At 35.5% G+C, this 18,566-nt stretch overlaps 2 protein-coding genes and 1 pseudogene across 5 annotated transcripts; 2 read left to right on the top strand and 1 right to left on the bottom strand.

Annotated features, from left to right (window-relative positions):
• Nucleotides 1-244: 244 nt before the first annotated feature.
• Nucleotides 245-4,288, top strand: LOC120263364 (two-component response regulator ORR21-like). Of its 2 annotated transcripts, none has more exons than XM_039271227.1 (6): nt 245-576; nt 867-1,028; nt 1,112-1,510; nt 1,647-1,723; nt 2,241-3,451; nt 3,976-4,288. In XM_039271227.1, the coding sequence occupies exons 1-6, from the start codon at nt 450-452 to the stop codon at nt 3,983-3,985; spliced, it is 1,986 nt and encodes a 661-aa protein (XP_039127161.1). In that variant the 5' UTR covers nt 245-449; the 3' UTR covers nt 3,986-4,288. The 2 variants fall into 2 exon arrangements, with proteins under 2 accessions (XP_039127161.1, XP_039127162.1); XM_039271228.1 differs by having other exon boundaries at nt 246-576; nt 2,241-3,455.
• A 2,653-nt stretch (nt 4,289-6,941) lies between these two features.
• LOC120263365 (protein trichome birefringence-like 14) lies at nt 6,942-10,532 on the top strand. Of its 3 annotated transcripts, none has more exons than XM_039271231.1 (6): nt 6,942-7,039; nt 8,067-8,134; nt 8,263-8,495; nt 8,585-8,803; nt 9,108-9,303; nt 9,405-10,532. In XM_039271231.1, the coding sequence occupies exons 3-6, from the start codon at nt 8,348-8,350 to the stop codon at nt 10,231-10,233; spliced, it is 1,392 nt and encodes a 463-aa protein (XP_039127165.1). In that variant the 5' UTR covers nt 6,942-7,039; nt 8,067-8,134; nt 8,263-8,347; the 3' UTR covers nt 10,234-10,532. The 3 variants fall into 3 exon arrangements, with proteins under 3 accessions (XP_039127165.1, XP_039127164.1, XP_039127163.1); XM_039271230.1 differs by having other exon boundaries at nt 8,010-8,134; XM_039271229.1 differs by lacking the exon at nt 8,067-8,134.
• Nucleotides 10,533-11,709: 1,177 nt separating this feature from the next.
• On the bottom strand, nt 11,710-15,190 carry LOC120263363 (annotated as a pseudogene).
• Nucleotides 15,191-18,566: the final 3,376 nt, after the last annotated feature.

Raw genomic sequence — 18,566 nt, 5'->3', positions numbered from 1 at the left:
GACCACAAAAACGACCCAACCAATAGGACAAACCCACGTGCACGTCACAGGTCTCTAGTCCCATCTAGCGGTCGGTGTAAACAGTTCGTCTCCAAGCTTCAATTCTATCGCCGTCTGGCGACTTGGTACTTAATCGGTTTCGTTGAATCCCAGCCGTTAATTTTGCCTCGATATTCGTGCTTTACCGCTGTGATCGTACGGTGTCCTTGCTGTTCCGATTGAAACACTAGACCCCAACCCTTCATTCTCTTCTTTCTCTTTCTCTCTCTCGATCTCTCGATCTCTTCTTCGCTTCTCTCGGCGCTCGCTGACCTAGATCTCGCTCTTTCCTCTGGATTTTGGCTGTAAATCTGGGAGGATTTTGGTGGAGGTTCATTGGAGGAGCTGGATGAGTGGCGGATGAGTGGATTTGGTTGTTGTTTTAGGGTTTTCTTGTGGTTTTGGTGAGGATGATGAAGCCCGGGATGGGGAGTGGTGGTGATCAGTTCCCGGCGGGGTTAAGAGTTCTTGTGGTGGATGATGATGTTACTTGCCTGAGAATCCTTGAGCAGATGCTTCATAAATGCTCATATCGAGGTGAGGTGCTCGTGATGATCTTGTTGATGTTCTTTGAGATTTTGATATTGAATTATGTTGGATTTTAGTTAGTTTGGTAGTTATTGGTGATAAATCACTGAGACTAATCTTGAAAGTTAGATTCTTTAGTGTGCTTACTGTTGATTTAATGTTGAATTTGGTATTTTTGGTTCTGGATTCCTTTCAAGACCTTGGCTTTTGATTGATCCACATCTGATTTCATTTTCAACTGAAAGTAGCGTGTTCTGTTTATGTCCTGTTGATTACAATGGAGATTTTTAATCTTGCAGTCACAATTTGTACTCGGGCTTCGAAGGCTTTATCTCTTCTCAGGGAAAGGAAGGATGGTTTTGATGGTTTTGATGTGGTGATTAGTGATGTTTATATGCCTGACATGGATGGATTTAAGCTACTTGAACTTGTTGGTCTTGAAATGGATCTTCCTGTTATAAGTGAGTAAAATCCTTTGTACTAATGCTTTTTTGTACCCTGAAAAGGTTTTGAGAATGGTTTGTTCATGGTTTTCCATACACAGTGATGTCTGCTGATGGGAGCACTAATGCAGTGATGAAAGGAATAAAACATGGGGCTTGTGATTATTTGATTAAACCTGTACGCATGGAAGAGTTAAAGAATATTTGGCAGCATGTTGTCAGGAAAAAATGGAATGAGAACAAGGAATTGGAAAATTTATGTAGCTCAGAAGATCCTGAGCACCAGAGACGAGTAATAGATGAAGCTGAATATACTTCATCAGTGAATGATGGAACTGATAGTACTCTGAAATCTCAAAAGAAGAAAAGAGATGCTAGAGATGATGATGATGGAGAATTGGATAGTGAAGATCCATCCTCATCCAAAAAACCACGAGTAGTTTGGTCAGTGGAACTCCATCAACAATTTGTCAATGCTGTGAACCAACTTGGCATTGATAGTATGACTTTCTCACCTCTAAACTGTTTTATAATTGCTTATACATGTAAACTGTGCCCTTTTTGTAGGAGAGCACATGAATAACAGTTGCTGTGACTGTACCTACATGATGGATATATTTTCTTACTTGTTTGCAGAGGCTGTTCCTAAGAGAATTCTTGAACTGATGAATGTCCCTGGTCTAACCAGGGAAAATGTTGCGAGCCATTTACAGGTATAATTCCAAATTATATAAAATATATATGCTTTTCTTTTGAGGCTTATAATAATTCTAATTTCCCTCATTTTTTCCTTATGATTCTTTCAAGTGACTTTACTTTTTACACATTTTATCATATCTTGTGAATACATGCCTTTGCAGTTCTTCAACTGTTTGTTGAGTTATGCATTAAACCATTTGTATTTTCACCACTGATGCATATGCTGCTAATATGAATTGTATCTGGAATGTTGTTCATGGTTATTGCATTAGTGTTGTTGCTCAAGTTTTATGTCCTATGCTTAGTCTGTTACTTGTTTGCTAAATGCCATGTTCTACTATTTGTTCCTCTTCGCTGATGTGACCAGATTTTGATCTTCTCATAGATTTACTGATAAGCATGCGTAATATATTGTTTGTCTTTATCTCTAGTTTCATTGCTTTTAACATCTTTACTCTTATTGCTTTTAACTTCTTCATTTGCTTTTTCTGTAAGGATCTTATTTTTCAATGATTTTGTAATGATGTGCAGAAGTTCAGATTGTATCTCAAGAGATTAAGCGGGGTGACTCACCCAAGTTCTTTCTGTTCAACCCTAGAACCAAATTCAAATGTAGGTTCATTAGGCAGACTTGAGTTTCCAGTGCTGACTGCTGCAGGGCAAATTCCTCCACAAACTCTGGCTGCTTTTCGTGCAGAGCTCATGGGCCGCCCTTCTGAGAGCTTAGTGATGCCTCCAATTGACCAATCCGTTTTTCTACAATCTTCAGAAGGACCAAAGTACATTCCTTTTGAACACAAAGTACCGGTTGGACAGCCTATATTTAAATGCCAATCTAACTCATCTAACCAGCACCCTCACCCCAGCATATCTTTTGAGGATACATCCCCTAGTTTTCCAGCTTGGCCTATTAATCAATCTGACATCTCAGGTTGTGCTAGCAATCTTGAAGCCATGAGCAGCGTCCGAAATGGTAATATTATGTTACAAATACCCCAGCAATTACCGCTTCCTGTGCAATCAAAACCTCAGCATGCAATTAATGTGCAACCTTCCTGTTTGGTTGTACCTTCACAGCCAATGAACAATTTCCAGGTTGGGAGCATTCCTATTCCTGTGAATTCAAACAGTGCAGGGTCCCAATCCGGAACATTGGCCAACTATCATGCAGGAAAAAGTTCTGTTCGTGTAAGCGAAGCTTATAACGCAAATATCAGCAGTATGGCTGTGGGGTATAGTCATCCTTTGTCGCAGTCAAATAATGCAGCAGTTGGTATGCCACAAATCTCCGATGAAGATATTAAGGGTGCCGGTATGTCAAATGCATACTTGATGTCAAGATCAATTTCATCCTCAGTGTCATCTGCTTCCGGTCACGCAGATAGTAATGATCATTGGCAGGTGCAAAACACACTTGTAAATGTTGGTCTCTCTTATAAAACGCCGGGGTTTGTGCCAAGTTTGCACAAGGAGGTGTTTGAGACCAAGATAGGAACCTTGCCTGAGCAGGGAGTGGGGAGGAATCACTGCTTTGCTGGTAAAGGTACTTGTATTCCCAGCCGGTTTGTGGTGGATGACATTGAGTCATCAACTAATGATATGAGACATGGTGGCGCTTGCACTTTTGATGATGCAGAAATTGTGAAGCAAGAGATTAGTTTGGATTTTCTGGATGATTTTACTTCTGGAAACTCTGTCTTGTCACATTTTCCTCAAAGTGGTTTCGCTGGTGTTTCTTCAAAGTAGGTAATAACCTATCCCATACTGAATCTTTTTTTGGGGGTTGGGGGAATAAGGAAGTATAAGCAAAGCTTTGCTTTCTAAATCTTATTATGAATGAGAAAACATCATTTGCTTGGATTGTTGTCTTGTAGACAAAGATAGGAATAGGATTTATCTACTAATCAAATTATCTTCAAATTTCTTTCACTACTTCGTAGAATCTAAATTTTAACTGTTAATTTGCATATGGATATGATGATGCTTTAGATCTTTGTTGCTTATATTTTGAGTTTGTCCAGCCAGTATATGATCATGATTATTACTGAAATAACTTACTATGGGTTTGATAGGCTGCACTTCTAGTGATGCTTATGCTAACAAGGGCATGGTTCCTTGCTTTCCACCATAAACAAAACTTCATATGCAGGAAAAATGGTTAGCATAAAACAAATGGTGTTTCTTTTTACAACAAAATAAATGTGACCTCTATAGATAATAATACACCAGTTATATTTGCGAACAAAATCTAAAACTTGTTTGACAGGAATGGTTAGCTGAAATTCCACTGGAATCGAGGATCAACATGAGCAACACGCGAAGAAACTTCGTGGCAAAAAAAACATTGTGCTTTTTTTTTTTACAATTCTGAAAAGTTTGATGCTTGAATCTGGAATCCCTACTGAATACCAGTTGCAGCATCTGCTTTTCAATGGTGATGCTCATTCTCTGTCTCTATGTTTGACATTGATGGCTGGAAGGATGATGTATATATCACCTCTGTATTATAATTCCTATGTAAACTTTATAATCCCAGAAAATATTGGAATAAATTAATCGTGTTATTTGTATTCATCTAATTTTGGAAATTTGCTGTTAATCCCTTTCGATTTTTAATCTTATCAATTGAATTATTTTCATTCATATTTGCTATTTGTTGCATGTACCTTGGTTTATTAGGTATAAGTGTTTATTGAGTTTGCGGTTGTACTTTATGCATGCACATATCTCTGATTTCTCTTAAATAGAGTAAAAAAAAAATAATAATAAAAAAATTAGCTGCATGTCATTACAAATAAACAACATTTTTGGTTGTCAATGTATTCGATTTTATTAGTGAAAGTACATTTTAAATTTTAATTATGAAAATAAATAAAATAATAAAAAACATAAATTTTTAAAGAAAATTGTTAATTATGCTTAATGGTTTACTAAAAGAACAAACAATTAGGTTTTAATTTTAGGTAGTGTTTGGTTAGATGTAGTTGAAAATGCAGTGGATTTTAAATTACAATGTAGTTATAATTATTGTATTTAAAAATACAATGAGTGTTAAATCTGGTGTTTGGTTTGATGTAGTTGGAATGCTGGATTATAAAATTTTGTGTTTGGTTGGAGGGATTTGTAAATCTGGATTTTAAAAATATTATTAAGTTGGATATATTTCTAGGATATAAACATCTTTGTGAGGTTACCCCACCTTGGTTCAACATTAATTTTAATTAATTAAAAATACACAATTAAATGTTATTAATAATAACAAAAAATAATTATGCAAATAATTACTTTTTTTAATATATAATTATGTTTTCATTACAATTTATTGTTAATTTTAATAATTATATTAAATATACTACACAATTTATGATTTTTTATAGCAAAGTATTGATACAAAATATAATAATAAGCCTTTATTATTAATAATTATATTATATTTGTTATATTTAATTTTTTCATTTTATATTAAGATAAAATATAATAATATACTATTTTTATTTTACATGATGAAAGATCTTAGCCTACCAAATACCTTTTTTAATCCATGTATTTTACATAATTTTCCGCTTTAGTCCCTACCTTTTAATTTGTCTTCATTAAGTCCCTATATTGTCAAAATAGGGTAAATTAGGTCTAGCCCCTCACGGTTGTTCCCCTATTTACTCCCTGTGTTTTACTCAATTTGGATTTAATTTGTCCAACTTTTAACAATATAGGGATCTATTGTGAATAAATTAAAAGATAGGGATTAAAAAGATAAATTGAGTAAAATATTGCTAATTTTTAATCATGGTTTTATAAAAAGTTTATTTTTTATTTATTATATGATATAAGAATAAATTAATAATTTTATTAAAAAAATTACTATTTTTTATTTTAAAAATTTTTAAATTAAGGTAATTCAAGGCTGAAGATATCATAAACTATCACGAAATCGGCCCATAAGATCATCTCCCTTTAATCAATGCTTTCAGGGATCTGACTAACTTTTCAAAGCAGCCAAAGAATCACACAAAACCGTTGTGGAGGGTTAACAGATCATTTAACGGGCAAACCCATTTTTTATGGCAGCTGACATTCTTGACTTATAATATCCTTTCTTATTGGATGCGGATCCAATGGAGTGGATCTATCCTTATAAAAATTTAGATTTTTTTTTTTTAATTTTCCTATTTTTTTTTCTCTATATACTAAAATTATGTATTTAAAACCATAATAATGGAGAATAAAATATTTAAATAAATGAGTAAGATTAAATTTAAAGATTAACACTTAAATTAATTATGTGGACAAATAATTTAAAATCTACATAATCTAGAAATACACATACTTATAAATTATAATATAAAAAGGAGTAGTTCTCTAACTACAACGGTTTGGTCCTGGATCTGGAGATTTGGATAAAGATTCATGAGATCCAATCTAATTCGGAAGTAGACACATTTATAAAATATGTTTGATTCGTTAATGAGAACAACACAAGTAATACAGTACAAAGACTAGTGGTTAAAACACAACACAAGTGCTTGTGTTGTTCTATGTTTTATTTTTATTGGACAATACAATTTTTTTTTTTGTTGTTTAGTGTTTGATTTGTATAAATAGAGAACACAAAATAGTACAATTACAATAATATTTTTTATAATTCTATATTTGTTTTATAATAAATAATAATAATAATATTAATATTTTATGAAAATCTAATCAAATTTTACAAGGATTAACAACATAGCAACAAGTTAAAAAATTAACTAAATCCAAACACAACATAATTTTATAACACATTCAATCCACAACAAAGTTACAAACTTTCATTATAATCTTAATCCTAAAAATCAAACAAATAAATAAATAAATCATATCCTATCACATTTGTAATATAGTATTGTAATTTTTAACTTTAAATAAAGATAAATTTATCATTAAGTTATCCTGTATCCCGATAAAATTTGTGTACTATTATGATAAAAAAAATTAGGGAATTATGCAGTATTGATTCGATCATTTGTGTTGAATCAAACACATAACAATAGTAGTTGTTTTGTGCTGTCTCGTGAAATCTTCCACATCAAACAGACTCATTACGTGACAGGCAGGCAGAGTAGTTCTCCAACCATAACGGGTCTGGTACCGGATCGGGATTCGGATCCGGATCCGGGAGATTCATCCAACCCGATCCGCTTCCCATCTACGACCCATTTACCAAGTCTCTCCGTGTGGAATTCGGACCCCTCTCTCTCTCTCTCTCTCTCTCTCGTTCTCGCTCTTTGGTTTTCGGAGCTGTGAATTCAGTTCGTAGGAAGAGGAATCTGAAGCTCGGATCACTGCTGAAGGTGATTCAAATTGTTCTCATTTCAATTTTTTTGTTTCTGCGAGGGATTTGGTTCTGTGGATTGATTGATCTGTTGGTTTGGTTCGTATTTGATGCATAAATTTTTTTTCTTCTTTTGATAAGATCTCTCCTCCATGAATCTCTGAAGGATTTGAGCTCTTTTTGGTCTTTCAATTGGTTTTCGATGGAAATTTTTATGTTTGATTTGAGCGGATTGATGCCATTTGGCTTCCGAACATGTTTTGATGGTTTTGTTCATGGATTCCATCTTTAATTTGTGTGATATAAATGTGAATGTTGAAAAATTTTCGCTTTTTTTCGGAGTTAGATGAATTTAATCACCATGCTTCAACTCTGTGGTATTTTCTTTTCGTGATTGTTCTGTTTTGGTGGTGTTTATTTGTTCTACGTTTTGTTTTCAAAAGGTGATATCTTGTCATTTATTTTTGAGTTTTACTTGCTGTTTATGTATGTTTGTCCAAAATAAGGAATAAAGAATGAGTTGAATCAATGAACATTTATAATTTTAAAATTTGATGGATGTATTTGGATGGATAATCAGAGAAAAATAAGGCATTTAATTCAGGAATCAGAGCCAAACCTTGGATTTATTATTCTTACTTGCTTTATCCCTCTTGTGTGGATTAATAAAATTTATTTCAGTATAAGGTGATACTTCTTGCATCGTAAATGAATAAGGGAGGACAATAAGTCAATTTGGACCTTAATCTTAATCCACTCTTAGTCCTTCTCCAAACACATAACAGATAAGTTTGGTAGATTAAGAATCCATAAATCTGTAGTTGAAATTTTTGGGTGAAGTTTTGATGTTTGTAGTTGTGGCTTCACACGAGGATTTCTTACCTTGTTTTGCTGTTCATGTTTCTATTAGTTAATTCTCCTTAATATATTATGGTTCCCATAAAGATTAGAGAATGCTAGTTAATGCTTCAATTTTCTCATAATAGCAGTCATTTGCATTGTGTTTCTGCCAAGAATTGATACCAACAAAGGTTTTGTTATTAGAGATCAATGGCATGTCCCGGCACATCAGTACCAACCTACCTACTTGTCTACTCCACACAACTTGTCTATGGTAAATAGCTTTTGTGCTTATAATGTGTGAGAACTCTGTTGTGCAGAATTGGCTTATACTTGATATTTTTCTTTCACATAGTTGTTATTTCTTTGTATATTTTTCGATAATCAATTGTTTTTTCACAGAGAGGATGTGCTTACGTGTGAAAGTTTATTTGATTGCCTCTTAACTTAAAAGAAGGAGAAACATAGACTGTGGACATCTTAAGTGATGAAGAGTGGGAACTCACATAAGGGCATTAAGATTTCTGTCACAATTATCGCTCTTGTGTCAGTGGCACTTATTTTGTTGCTATGGGAGAAGACACCTCTCATTTCTTCTCTCATCCCACCTGAGACTTTGGATGTCATTTCTACAGGTCTGATTCCCTCGTTCATCAGTGTTTGGTTATCAGAATATGTCCGTTGCTCCTTTATTTCTAACCTCCGATTTATGTCATGGCCATAGAAACTGTCGAGCTTACTCCTGATACCCACTTGAAAGAATACAAACAGCTATCTCCAAATGGACACCAGTCAACTGTAAACACACTTGAACACCAGCCTGTTGCTGAAGCAGGTCATGTTCTTGATGTTCATTCAGTGAATTCCTCAGGATTGCCGACAAGTTTATTGGAACCAAGACAAGATGATAAGGATTTGACAAAATCGCCTGCGCAGGAAACAGGTAGCTCTTCTTTCTAAGCTGGTTATTGTTCCTTGTTTTAATTTAGTGCTCTTCTCTTCTGTGTTCATAAGGATTTCAGCTGAAGTTTGCTTTAAGCACAGTTTTGCAATGATGCTTGCGTTTTGTGCTATAAAATTGCTCTGGTTGGAATTCACTTTTGATTTTTAATCCGTTTAACCATCTTTTTTGGGTACTACGCTCTTGATTTAGTGTGGTTGCTTTTGCTATCAACAATTGTGAGAATTATTTTTAACTTCTGTGTAATCTGCTTATATTCTATAATTACCCAATATTCTTGCTCCAGGGTGCAATTATGCAAAAGGAAAATGGCTTGCGGACAAGAAGAGACCGTTGTACTCAGGTTTTCAATGCAAACAGTGGCTTTCAAGCATGTGGGCTTGCAGATTGATGCAGCGGAAAGATTTCTCATATGAGAGTTTTCGCTGGCAACCAAAAGATTGCGATATGCCAGAGTTTAAAGGTTCTGAGTTTTTAAAAAGGCATGTATATGCTCTAAACTTGAACTCTCCTTTGGCTACATTATATTTGAGAAAAAAATATATTTTAATTGTGGAATGCTAATGGCTTTGCTGGCTTTCAGGATGCAGGGCAAAACCATCGCTCTTGTGGGGGACTCGTTGGGAAGACAGCAGTTCCAATCGTTGATGTGCATGGTCACTGGTGGCAAAGAAAACTCTGAAGTAGAAGACATTGGATCAGAATATGGTCTTGTTCAAGAGCCAGGTGCTAAACGACCGGCTGGCTGGGCTTATCGATTCCCTAGCACCAACACCACAATCTTATATTATTGGTCTGCAAGTCTCTGTGAGCTGGAACCTCTGAATCTAACTGATCCGGCAACCAATTACGCCATGCATCTTGATCGTCCTGTTCCCTTTTTAAAGCATTATCTTCATAAGCTCGATGTTGTAGTTCTCAACACTGGTCACCATTGGAATAGAGGCAAGTTCAATGCAAACCGGTGGGTGATGTATGCCAGCGGAAAACCAGTTAAAGATAGAAAGCTTGCAATGATGATGAATGCAAAAAATTTGACTATCTACAGCGTGGTAAAATGGCTGGATTCACAGATACTGCAATACCCACATTTGAAAGCCTTCTTCAGATCAATATCACCCAGGCACTTTGTGAATGGAGAATGGAATACTGGTGGCAGCTGTGACAATACAACTCCATTAACTGCTGGCAGTGAGGTTTTACGGGATGGTTCATCTGATCCTGGTGCAGAAGGTGCTGTTAAGGGCACCAAGGTTAAACTTTTGGACATTACAGCTTTATCGGAACTTCGAAATGAAGGGCATATATCGAAGTATGGTAGCAAGGCCAATGCAGGTGTACAAGACTGCCTACATTGGTGCCTTCCAGGTATTCCTGATACCTGGAATGAGATTCTTTCTGCACAACTGTAGACATCATTTAGATAGAGATACACATTGTTCATTTCATGAGTTTCTTACGGAAAGCCGACTTCCTTCTCAAGAGTTAATCATGCCGAGTGAAATGAAAGGGTTTATTATAGGATTGGAAAATTTTGTTCTGCTAACTTTTCCAATTGAAAGAACATTGTTACTGTTAGCCACTGCAGATACAATTGTAAATTTCTACCACATACTGGTCAAAGATTCACCTTGATCATTCATCAAACAATCAGTAAGTGTACTATTGCCTCTTTTGGAATCTTTGAAGTAATTTGTTGACATTATCAATATCAGAATTTCCTTACTTTTTGACCATCTGAAAGCAAGCATGCACTTATTTATTGATTACATAGATTGTTCCCTGTTATATCGGCACTCAAGTGCATTGCCGCATCTTGTCTTGCAGGCCTTTCAAGTAAATTATAACATCTTCAATTTCACAAATTCTTTTTACACGCCTGAAAGCATGCACTTGTGTAGTAAACATAGATTGCTACATCTCATATCAGTTTGTCTGTGATGTGCCGCTGCTATGTTTTGCATTCTCTGAACTAATTTACAGCATTTTCAGTATCATAAATTTTTTTTTTTGAAGGATGCACTTATTTAGTGAGCATAGATGTAGCTAGTAATTGCATTGCTGCATCTTATCCAGCACTCTGAAATATCCGATAGCATTTTCAATTTCAGAATATCTACTTATTGATTGATTATGGATAGATTGTTCCCTGTAATATCAGTATGTAAATTTAGCAAGATGTCTTGTTTACATTCTCTGCAGTAATTTATGGCATTTTCAATATCAGAAATTCATGACTTAATCTGAAGATAACTAAACCAGCATAGGCTTATATTAAATTTGCATGGAGCCACAAAACCAAAATTATGTAAACCATGATCAGAACAAACTGTTTGTTGTAATTTGTGATACGACAAAACTCAAGACATAACATTTGGAAAACACATAATATTTTTTAAGGATGTACTTATTTGTGAGTATAGATGTATATTGGTATGCTATTGCATGGCTGCATCATGTCTAACACCCTGAAGTATCTCAGCATTTTCCATTTCCAAATTTTTACTGATTGATTAATTATAGATAGATTGCTCCCTGTTATATCAGTATGTAAATTTAGCAATATGTCTTGTTTGCATTCTCTGCATTAATTTATAGCATTTTCAATATCAGAAATTCATGATTACTCTGAAGATAACTAAGCCAACATAGGCTTGTATTAAATTTGCACAGCGCGACAAAACCATAATCAAGTAACCAATGATCAGAACAAACTGTTTGTAGTTTAAGTTACGACAAAACATCATCGAGACATAACATCAGGAAAACACATTGTTCACTCTTAGAGCTGTTGCATAAAACCCCAAATATTCAAATCACATCTCATGCTAGATGAAAACGATAGGGCTTGGATTCAAAACATGCTATCCTGATAAGCATTCATCATGTAATCAAACAAACCATGATACTATTATGGTTAGGCATAAACCTGTGAAGGCACTGATCTATAGGTTCCCCAGTTAGCCAAGACATGATAACTATATACACATATGGGTAGAAGAGAAATTAAACAACACAAACATGCACAGCCAACAAGGCAACTATCTGCAGAAAGGCTAACTTATATACATCCTGACAACATCGTCATACAAGATGGAAGCAATAAATCAAGCGTTAAGTATCACACCTTGTATGATACCTGGCAAATTGCTGGGCATTTGTTCGGAAACAGAAGCCAAGCCCTGCATCAACCGAACGATTTCTGCAGTATCATCCAGATAATACTTTGCCTTGCTGGGTTTCCTGCCCACCGTGCAAGCAAAAACTTCGGCTGACGGAGTACATGAAAAGCCCGCCATTGCAGTGGTGATCACTTCAAACATGTCTTCATCAGACCTATCGTCCCCGATACAGAGAACAAAATCGGGTACTAATCCCCTCTGCCGCATAATGGAAAGCAGACGCTGTGCAACAAGACCCTTGCTCACTCCCTGCATTCATTAAGCAAATTGATTATAATTCATACATCAGCACCAGATGCTGAATGCTGAGGGAGAAAGACAGTTTTGTTCTCTAAACCTGTGGTTTAACTTCCACATTGTTTGTGCCGCTTTTTACAGTGACCGGTTCATTGGCAAGAACACTCTCCAGATGATCAAGAATTTCTTTAGCTTGACAAGACCCAAAATCTGGATCGGCATCTTCATAACACCAGGCAAGTGCTGTTTCTTTGTCTTCAATGGTAGAACCATCAGTTGTTTCGGTGTATAATTTCATTACAGGCTCGGCGATTTGTTTCCAAGTGCAATCAGCAACAGGAGCACACGTCTCCCATTCTGCATCTCCATTCAACCTGATAACACAGATCATCAATTACACATACACAAAACCTGATATTGGTCTGATGTAGTATCAGTCTTTACCTCAAAAAGTAGCCATGTTCCGCTGCGATGCCAAGATTTCCACAAGGTGAAAACCACTCACTCAGAGTCTTTTTGCTTCGAGCACTGACGATGAACACCATATTGTTCTTATCCCGGCACAAACTATTCAAGGTTTCAATTGTCTTCGCACTGGGGCTCTTATCAATCGATGCTTGCGGCATCAAAGTACCATCGTAATCCAGTAAAATAGCACGGGTTGTTGTTCTCTTATAAGCAGAAACAATGTGCTCCATCGAAAGCTTCCTAAAGTTTGGATCAAGAGCCACCACTCTAAAGCCAAGCCCGAAACCAATCCCCCAACACCTCCTCCTAATATGATCCTTACAAGTCCTCTCCAAATCCTGCAAGAAGCTATTCGCCCAATACCCGACATCATGAGTGCTAACATACCGATAATGCTTCTCATGCCGCAACTGCTTCTCCGACTCAGGCAGCTCCAATGCCAAGGCCATAGCATCAGCCACCGCATCGACATTCCAAGGATTCACCCGAATAGCACCACTCAAAGACGGCGAACACCCGATGAACTCCGAAACCACAAGCATACTCTTCTTCGGAGCCTCTCTTGACAATCCCAACACCTCATCCAACCTCTCATTCCCTTGCCTCGACACAACATACTCATAAGGTATCAAATTCATCCCATCTCTCACCGCGGTCACCAGACAACACTCCGCCACAACATAATGCGCAATTCGCTCATAAAACTGAAGCTGTCGTTCAATAAGCACAACAGGATCATATCCCGGTTGACCGAAAGCTTCATTTATCCGTTTAACCATCGCAAAGCTCTCGGCTTGCACATCCTTGACATCCTTTCCCTTCCCTCTCGCCGGGTTCGCAATCTGCACAAGAACAACCTTCCCACGCCACTCCGGATGCTGCAACAACAACTGTTCCATTGCAAGAAGCTTCAAACTAATCCCTTTGAAGATATCCATATCATCCACACCAAGCAGCATTATCCGATCTTTAAACTTGTCGGCGAGCTCCGCCACCATCTTCTCCGTCTCCGGCAAGCTCAACACAGCCTTGAGCTTCCCCAAATGAATCCCAACAGGCAAAATCTTGATACTCACAGTCCGGCCGTAGTACTCCAAACCAATGTACCCTCTTCTTGATTCATAGCTCAATCCAAGCATTCTACTACAACAGGATAAGAAATGGCGAGCATAATCAAAGGTATGGAAGCCGATGAGGTCGGAATTCAGCAGTGAACGGAGGAGCTCTTCACGGACGGGAAGAGTCTTGTAGATCTCCGACGAAGGGAAAGGACTGTGAAGGAAAAAGCCGAGCTTTACCCGATTGAATCTCTTGCGCAAGAAGGTGGGAAGGACCATGAGATGGTAATCGTGAACCCAGACGAAGTCATCGTCGGGGCTGATGACCTCGAGGATTTTGTCGGCGAAGAGCTTGTTGACGGAGACGTAGGCTTGCCAGAGAGATCGATCGAAGCGGCCGCCGAGTTCAGGGGAGAGAGGAAGCATGTAGTGGAAGAGAGGCCAGAGGTGTTGCTTGCAAAAGCCGAGGTAGAAGCGAGAGAGGAGATCGGAAGGGAGGAAGACGGGGACGCACTTGAAGTTTTCGATTAGGGTTTGAGAGACCTCGTCTTGATCGGAGATGGGAATCTCGTCACCGCGGAGACAGCCGATGTAGATGAAGTCCATGTCGGAGTGGGGATTGATGGCGGATTTGAGTTGGAGGAGAAGGGAGTTGTCGTCGGAGATGAAGGACCAGCCGGAGGAGCGACGGTGAGCGCGGACAGGGGAGGTGGTTGGCGACGATGATAGTGCGGGAGTGGCCGGAGGAGTCGGAGCAGGAAGAGGAGGTGTCGGAGTCGGTGTCGGAGAGGTCGGGGATGAGGCCGGAGGCGGTGATGACGCGTGGGATCCGGCCATTGAGGTGGCCGAAGGATGGTGGATCGCCGGAGACCAGCTCTAGAAGGTTTGGGTATGATTTTGATACCATTTTCTAGGGTTTTTTTGCTTGGATTTGGGGATGATATCTTGGAAAACAAAGAAAAGCTTCAAATTTGTAGGATTTCTAAACTGGAAACGTGAATGAGATTAAAGATGAAAGAAAAAGATTGATGGAAAACCAAGATCATGATCAAAAATCAAAACTTTCGATTGAAAAATCCAGAGAAAAATTGATGGAAATGTGAATGAGATTAGAGATTCAAGAAAAAATGAAAACAAAAATGGATTGATTGATGTTTGATGATTGATTTTTTGATTTGAGGAGTGGAAATCAGAGATGAGGAGCAAAAAAGATGAGATTTTTTTCAGAGGAAACCCAAGAACACAATCAAAAACCAAAACTTTTGGGTTGAAATTTGAATGGGATTTTGAGATTAGGGTTTTAGGGATTCAAGAAAGAGATTGATTAGGAAATGAAAAAGATGAAGAAAGAGACTAACAACAATCCAGCAACGTTGCTGCTGCGGTTTTATGCAATCGAATGAGCTAAAAAAGCACTCAATGGTGTTAAAAATGGTATTTTTTTTTTCCCCCTTTTTTTTTTGGGTGGGATATTTATTTCATTATTAATAATTGGAATTAAAAATGTTTTAATGTTTCAAAATTTAACCCTTTTCCCTTGTTCCTTTCTTTTCAATTTCAATTTATTATTATTTATTTATTATTATTTGAGTGAGTGGATAAGCTCGAGCACTGCTCTTGTTTATTTATTTATTTAAATAAGAAAATTTTCATTTGGTCCCTCGAATGAAAAAAATGAAAGGACTGATTACTAAAATTTGAAAGTGTGGAGGGTATGTTTGCAAAAATTAACTGGTATAAGAATATTTTCAAATTCCGGTTTTGCCCTTAGACTTATCCGCATCTCCGACCGGATGAGACCGAGGAGAAAGGAAGGTGGGGGGCCCACCACACCCCACCAATCTTAGCTGTCACTAGCACGTGCCTCACCACACGTGCCAGCACATTAACAGCCATATTTGCCACGCGTCACATCACCAGCCGTTCGACGGTGGACCATCGCCTCGTGGCAAGCGATCGCCACAGCTGTCTTAGGGCTGACGTGTCACCTCACGAGTCAACCACATGCTTTGTGGGTCCCACCGTTCGGACGGAAACTGGCGGCACAACCGTCCGATCTTGTTCCCTGTCCGCCACGTGTCCATTGTAAACGTACGCGAGTATCCGGAAAAGGACACAGAAAAGGAGTTCCCACTTCCCGACGGAAAACGTGGGCCCGGGGGAAGTGAAACTGTGTGCCCAGTTGGCAGTCAACTACACCAGTGTTTTATGAATAAACCTCTCAAATTTATTCAATTTTTAAATTTTAAAAAATTATAATACCCGAATTGGTCTCTCTGTTTTTTTTTCTTTCTATTCTTTTTTAGTCCCTCTACTTAGAAATACGTCTTACTAATCCCTTTACTCTTGAAAATGACTCAATTTAGTCCATTTACTCTTAATTTCTTCTAATCTAATCTATCTATTCTTGAAAATACAACCAAATAATTAGCCTATTTTAAAATAGAAAAGACTAAATCGAACCATTTTAAAAAATAGAATGACTATTTCAGAAAATTTTTGAGTAGAGGGACTAAAAGAGAATATAGAGAAAAATAGAAGGATCTATACCATTTCAAAACACCTCTTTTTTATAAAAAAAAAAATAATTTAATTAATTAAATTATTAGTTGTAATTTTAAACTTTACCTAAGGTGGTTATTGAAATGAAATATTTATTATTAAATAAAAAAAGAAAGTTAAGCGGTGGTTATGCATGGAGTTCCTTTAGGTTTAATTCATTTACATCATAATTTTAATTCATTTAATTGTGTAAGGAAACATTCATTATGAAATGTGTACTTTTGAATGAAATTTTTTATTAAATTAATTGATTTGGATTACATGTAATATAAGAAATATGGATGAATGAATTTAGGAGCTTTTAGATTTTTTTTTGTTTTTATAAAAAATAGTTTTTGATAGTATTTTTTATTTTTTTATATTATTTTAAATTAAAAAACTCATTTCTATTTAAAATAATTGACATAAATTTGTGAAATATAGATAAACTATACAGAGCGAAGTTAATTTTCAATATATATGTGCTTATGTCAAAGGCGTGTATAAAGCAAAATTATTTAATTTCTTAATAAATATATATTTTTATTTTATGTGTGTTAAATTTTAAATCTTGCTCTTTTATTAAATACTCCATATTTTTTTTTATTTGTCATATTTATCTAATTCACATTGATTATGAAAAATTAGTTAAAATTAGTTGGTTATCTATATTTTATAAAAAATTCTATTACTTTCTAAAACTACCCATATTTAAAACTCCACTAATGGGGTATATAATTTAATGTATTTTAGTTGATTGTGATTTATTAAAAATTATACAAGTACATTAAATTAAAAAATAAATATAAAAAAATTTATTTAATAATGTATAAATTTTTAATATAATAAATAAAAAAATCTAAAAAAATTTAAAACGTGACAAATAAAAAAAGAATGAAAAGAGTATTCTGTGTGATAAAACAAAACATTTTATGCGGAGAATTCGGTGCCAACGGTTTGAACATATGGTTGGGAAATAATTGATATTTAATTTCTCTAGAGGTTGGAATTTTATTAATAATTTATTTATATTAAAAAAAATAGAAAAACAAAGGGCAGGTACCCAATTACCTAGGCATTGATGGTGTTACTAAAGTTGGTGGATAGTTGTGTTTTTTATTTCTCTTTTCCAGCTCCTACATTGTGGATAAGGTCTTACCAACTTTAATACCTTGTTGTATATATATATCTAATATTGTTATTGGATTTGAGATTTGAAAGATAAAGGACTCTTTTTTAATTGGATTGAGCTTTTGGCAGTTTCTTTCTTGCTTATCAAAAATATTATCATCAAATAATAATAATAATAATAATAATAATAATAATAATAATAATTTTTGGAGGAGTGCTTCCAAATTCAAACCAAATATGGAGGATTTAAACATCAAAGTGGTCCAACATTTAAATTCCTCTATGCATTTGGTGGCTAGGGTTTTCTATTCCATATAATTCCTTCATAAGTCAGGACCATCATCTTTGCCTATGTTTTGTTTTTCCTTTTCTGTTTATATTTTTATTTAGTATTTACTTAGTTTTTTTAAATATTTAATGAAGGCATCTTATATCAAGGCTGCCATGTATCAATAGCTGGATGATATGGATGTGAGGTTCACCATTTTTTTTTAATGTTATTTTAATGGAAAATTTAGAGAGAATTAGGAAACCAAAAAAAATAATTATGGACCAATATAAATCATCATATATATATGTTGTCATATTATTTATTATTCATATGAGAGTTTTAATTGAGGAAGAGACAAATATAATTTTTGGATTTTTCCATTTGGTGGTATGTGATTGATGAGCATCATTAATTATCACCCTAATAAAAAGTTTAATCATTTTCATTCAATTATTTAAGAGAAAATGGATGCACTTGTAATCTTAAAACTTGCCATTATTGATGTGTATATGTTGTGTGCATAAAGGACTTCATAAAATATCCATCTTATTTCCTTATTTTTATGAAAAAAAAATAATCACCAATTATTTCAACAATAAATAATACACTTAATTTGATTATAAAAGAGCTTCATTCCATACTAATTTCACCAAAAACAAAAAGCTTTCTGTTTTTTTTAATACATGAAAATACATCCTTACAATTACCTACCCATCATAATTGAATAATAAATAAAAATAATATATAATTTTATTTATCTTTTTATACTTTGAATAATAACCACTAATAAAAACTTTGTAATATGCAACAATAATCAAATTCTCTTGGGGTTATATGAAATGAAAATTTCCGAGGGG

The sequence above is a fragment of the Dioscorea cayenensis genome, chromosome 6, assembly GCF_009730915.1.
Source record: "Dioscorea cayenensis subsp. rotundata cultivar TDr96_F1 chromosome 6, TDr96_F1_v2_PseudoChromosome.rev07_lg8_w22 25.fasta, whole genome shotgun sequence".
Taxonomy (NCBI): Eukaryota; Viridiplantae; Streptophyta; class Magnoliopsida; order Dioscoreales; family Dioscoreaceae; genus Dioscorea; species Dioscorea cayenensis.
This window is presented reverse-complemented; position numbering and strand designations above follow the sequence as displayed.

What these genes read in the sequence shown, in the direction of transcription:
- LOC120263364 (XM_039271227.1), top strand. Translation starts at nt 450, where the DNA reads ATGATGAAGCCCGGGATGGGGAGTGGTGGTGATCAGTTCCCGGCGGGG. An exon ending in TCATAAATGCTCATATCGAG is followed by an intron (nt 577 to 866) that starts GTGAGGTGCTCG and finishes TTAATCTTGCAG; the next exon opens with TCACAATTTGTACTCGGGCT. An exon ending in AATGGATCTTCCTGTTATAA is followed by an intron (nt 1,029 to 1,111) that starts GTGAGTAAAATC and finishes TTCCATACACAG; the next exon opens with TGATGTCTGCTGATGGGAGC.
- LOC120263365 (XM_039271229.1), top strand. Translation starts at nt 8,348, where the DNA reads ATGAAGAGTGGGAACTCACATAAGGGCATTAAGATTTCTGTCACAATT. An exon ending in ATCGCCTGCGCAGGAAACAG is followed by an intron (nt 8,804 to 9,107) that starts GTAGCTCTTCTT and finishes TTCTTGCTCCAG; the next exon opens with GGTGCAATTATGCAAAAGGA. An exon ending in GGTTCTGAGTTTTTAAAAAG is followed by an intron (nt 9,304 to 9,404) that starts GCATGTATATGC and finishes GCTGGCTTTCAG; the next exon opens with GATGCAGGGCAAAACCATCG.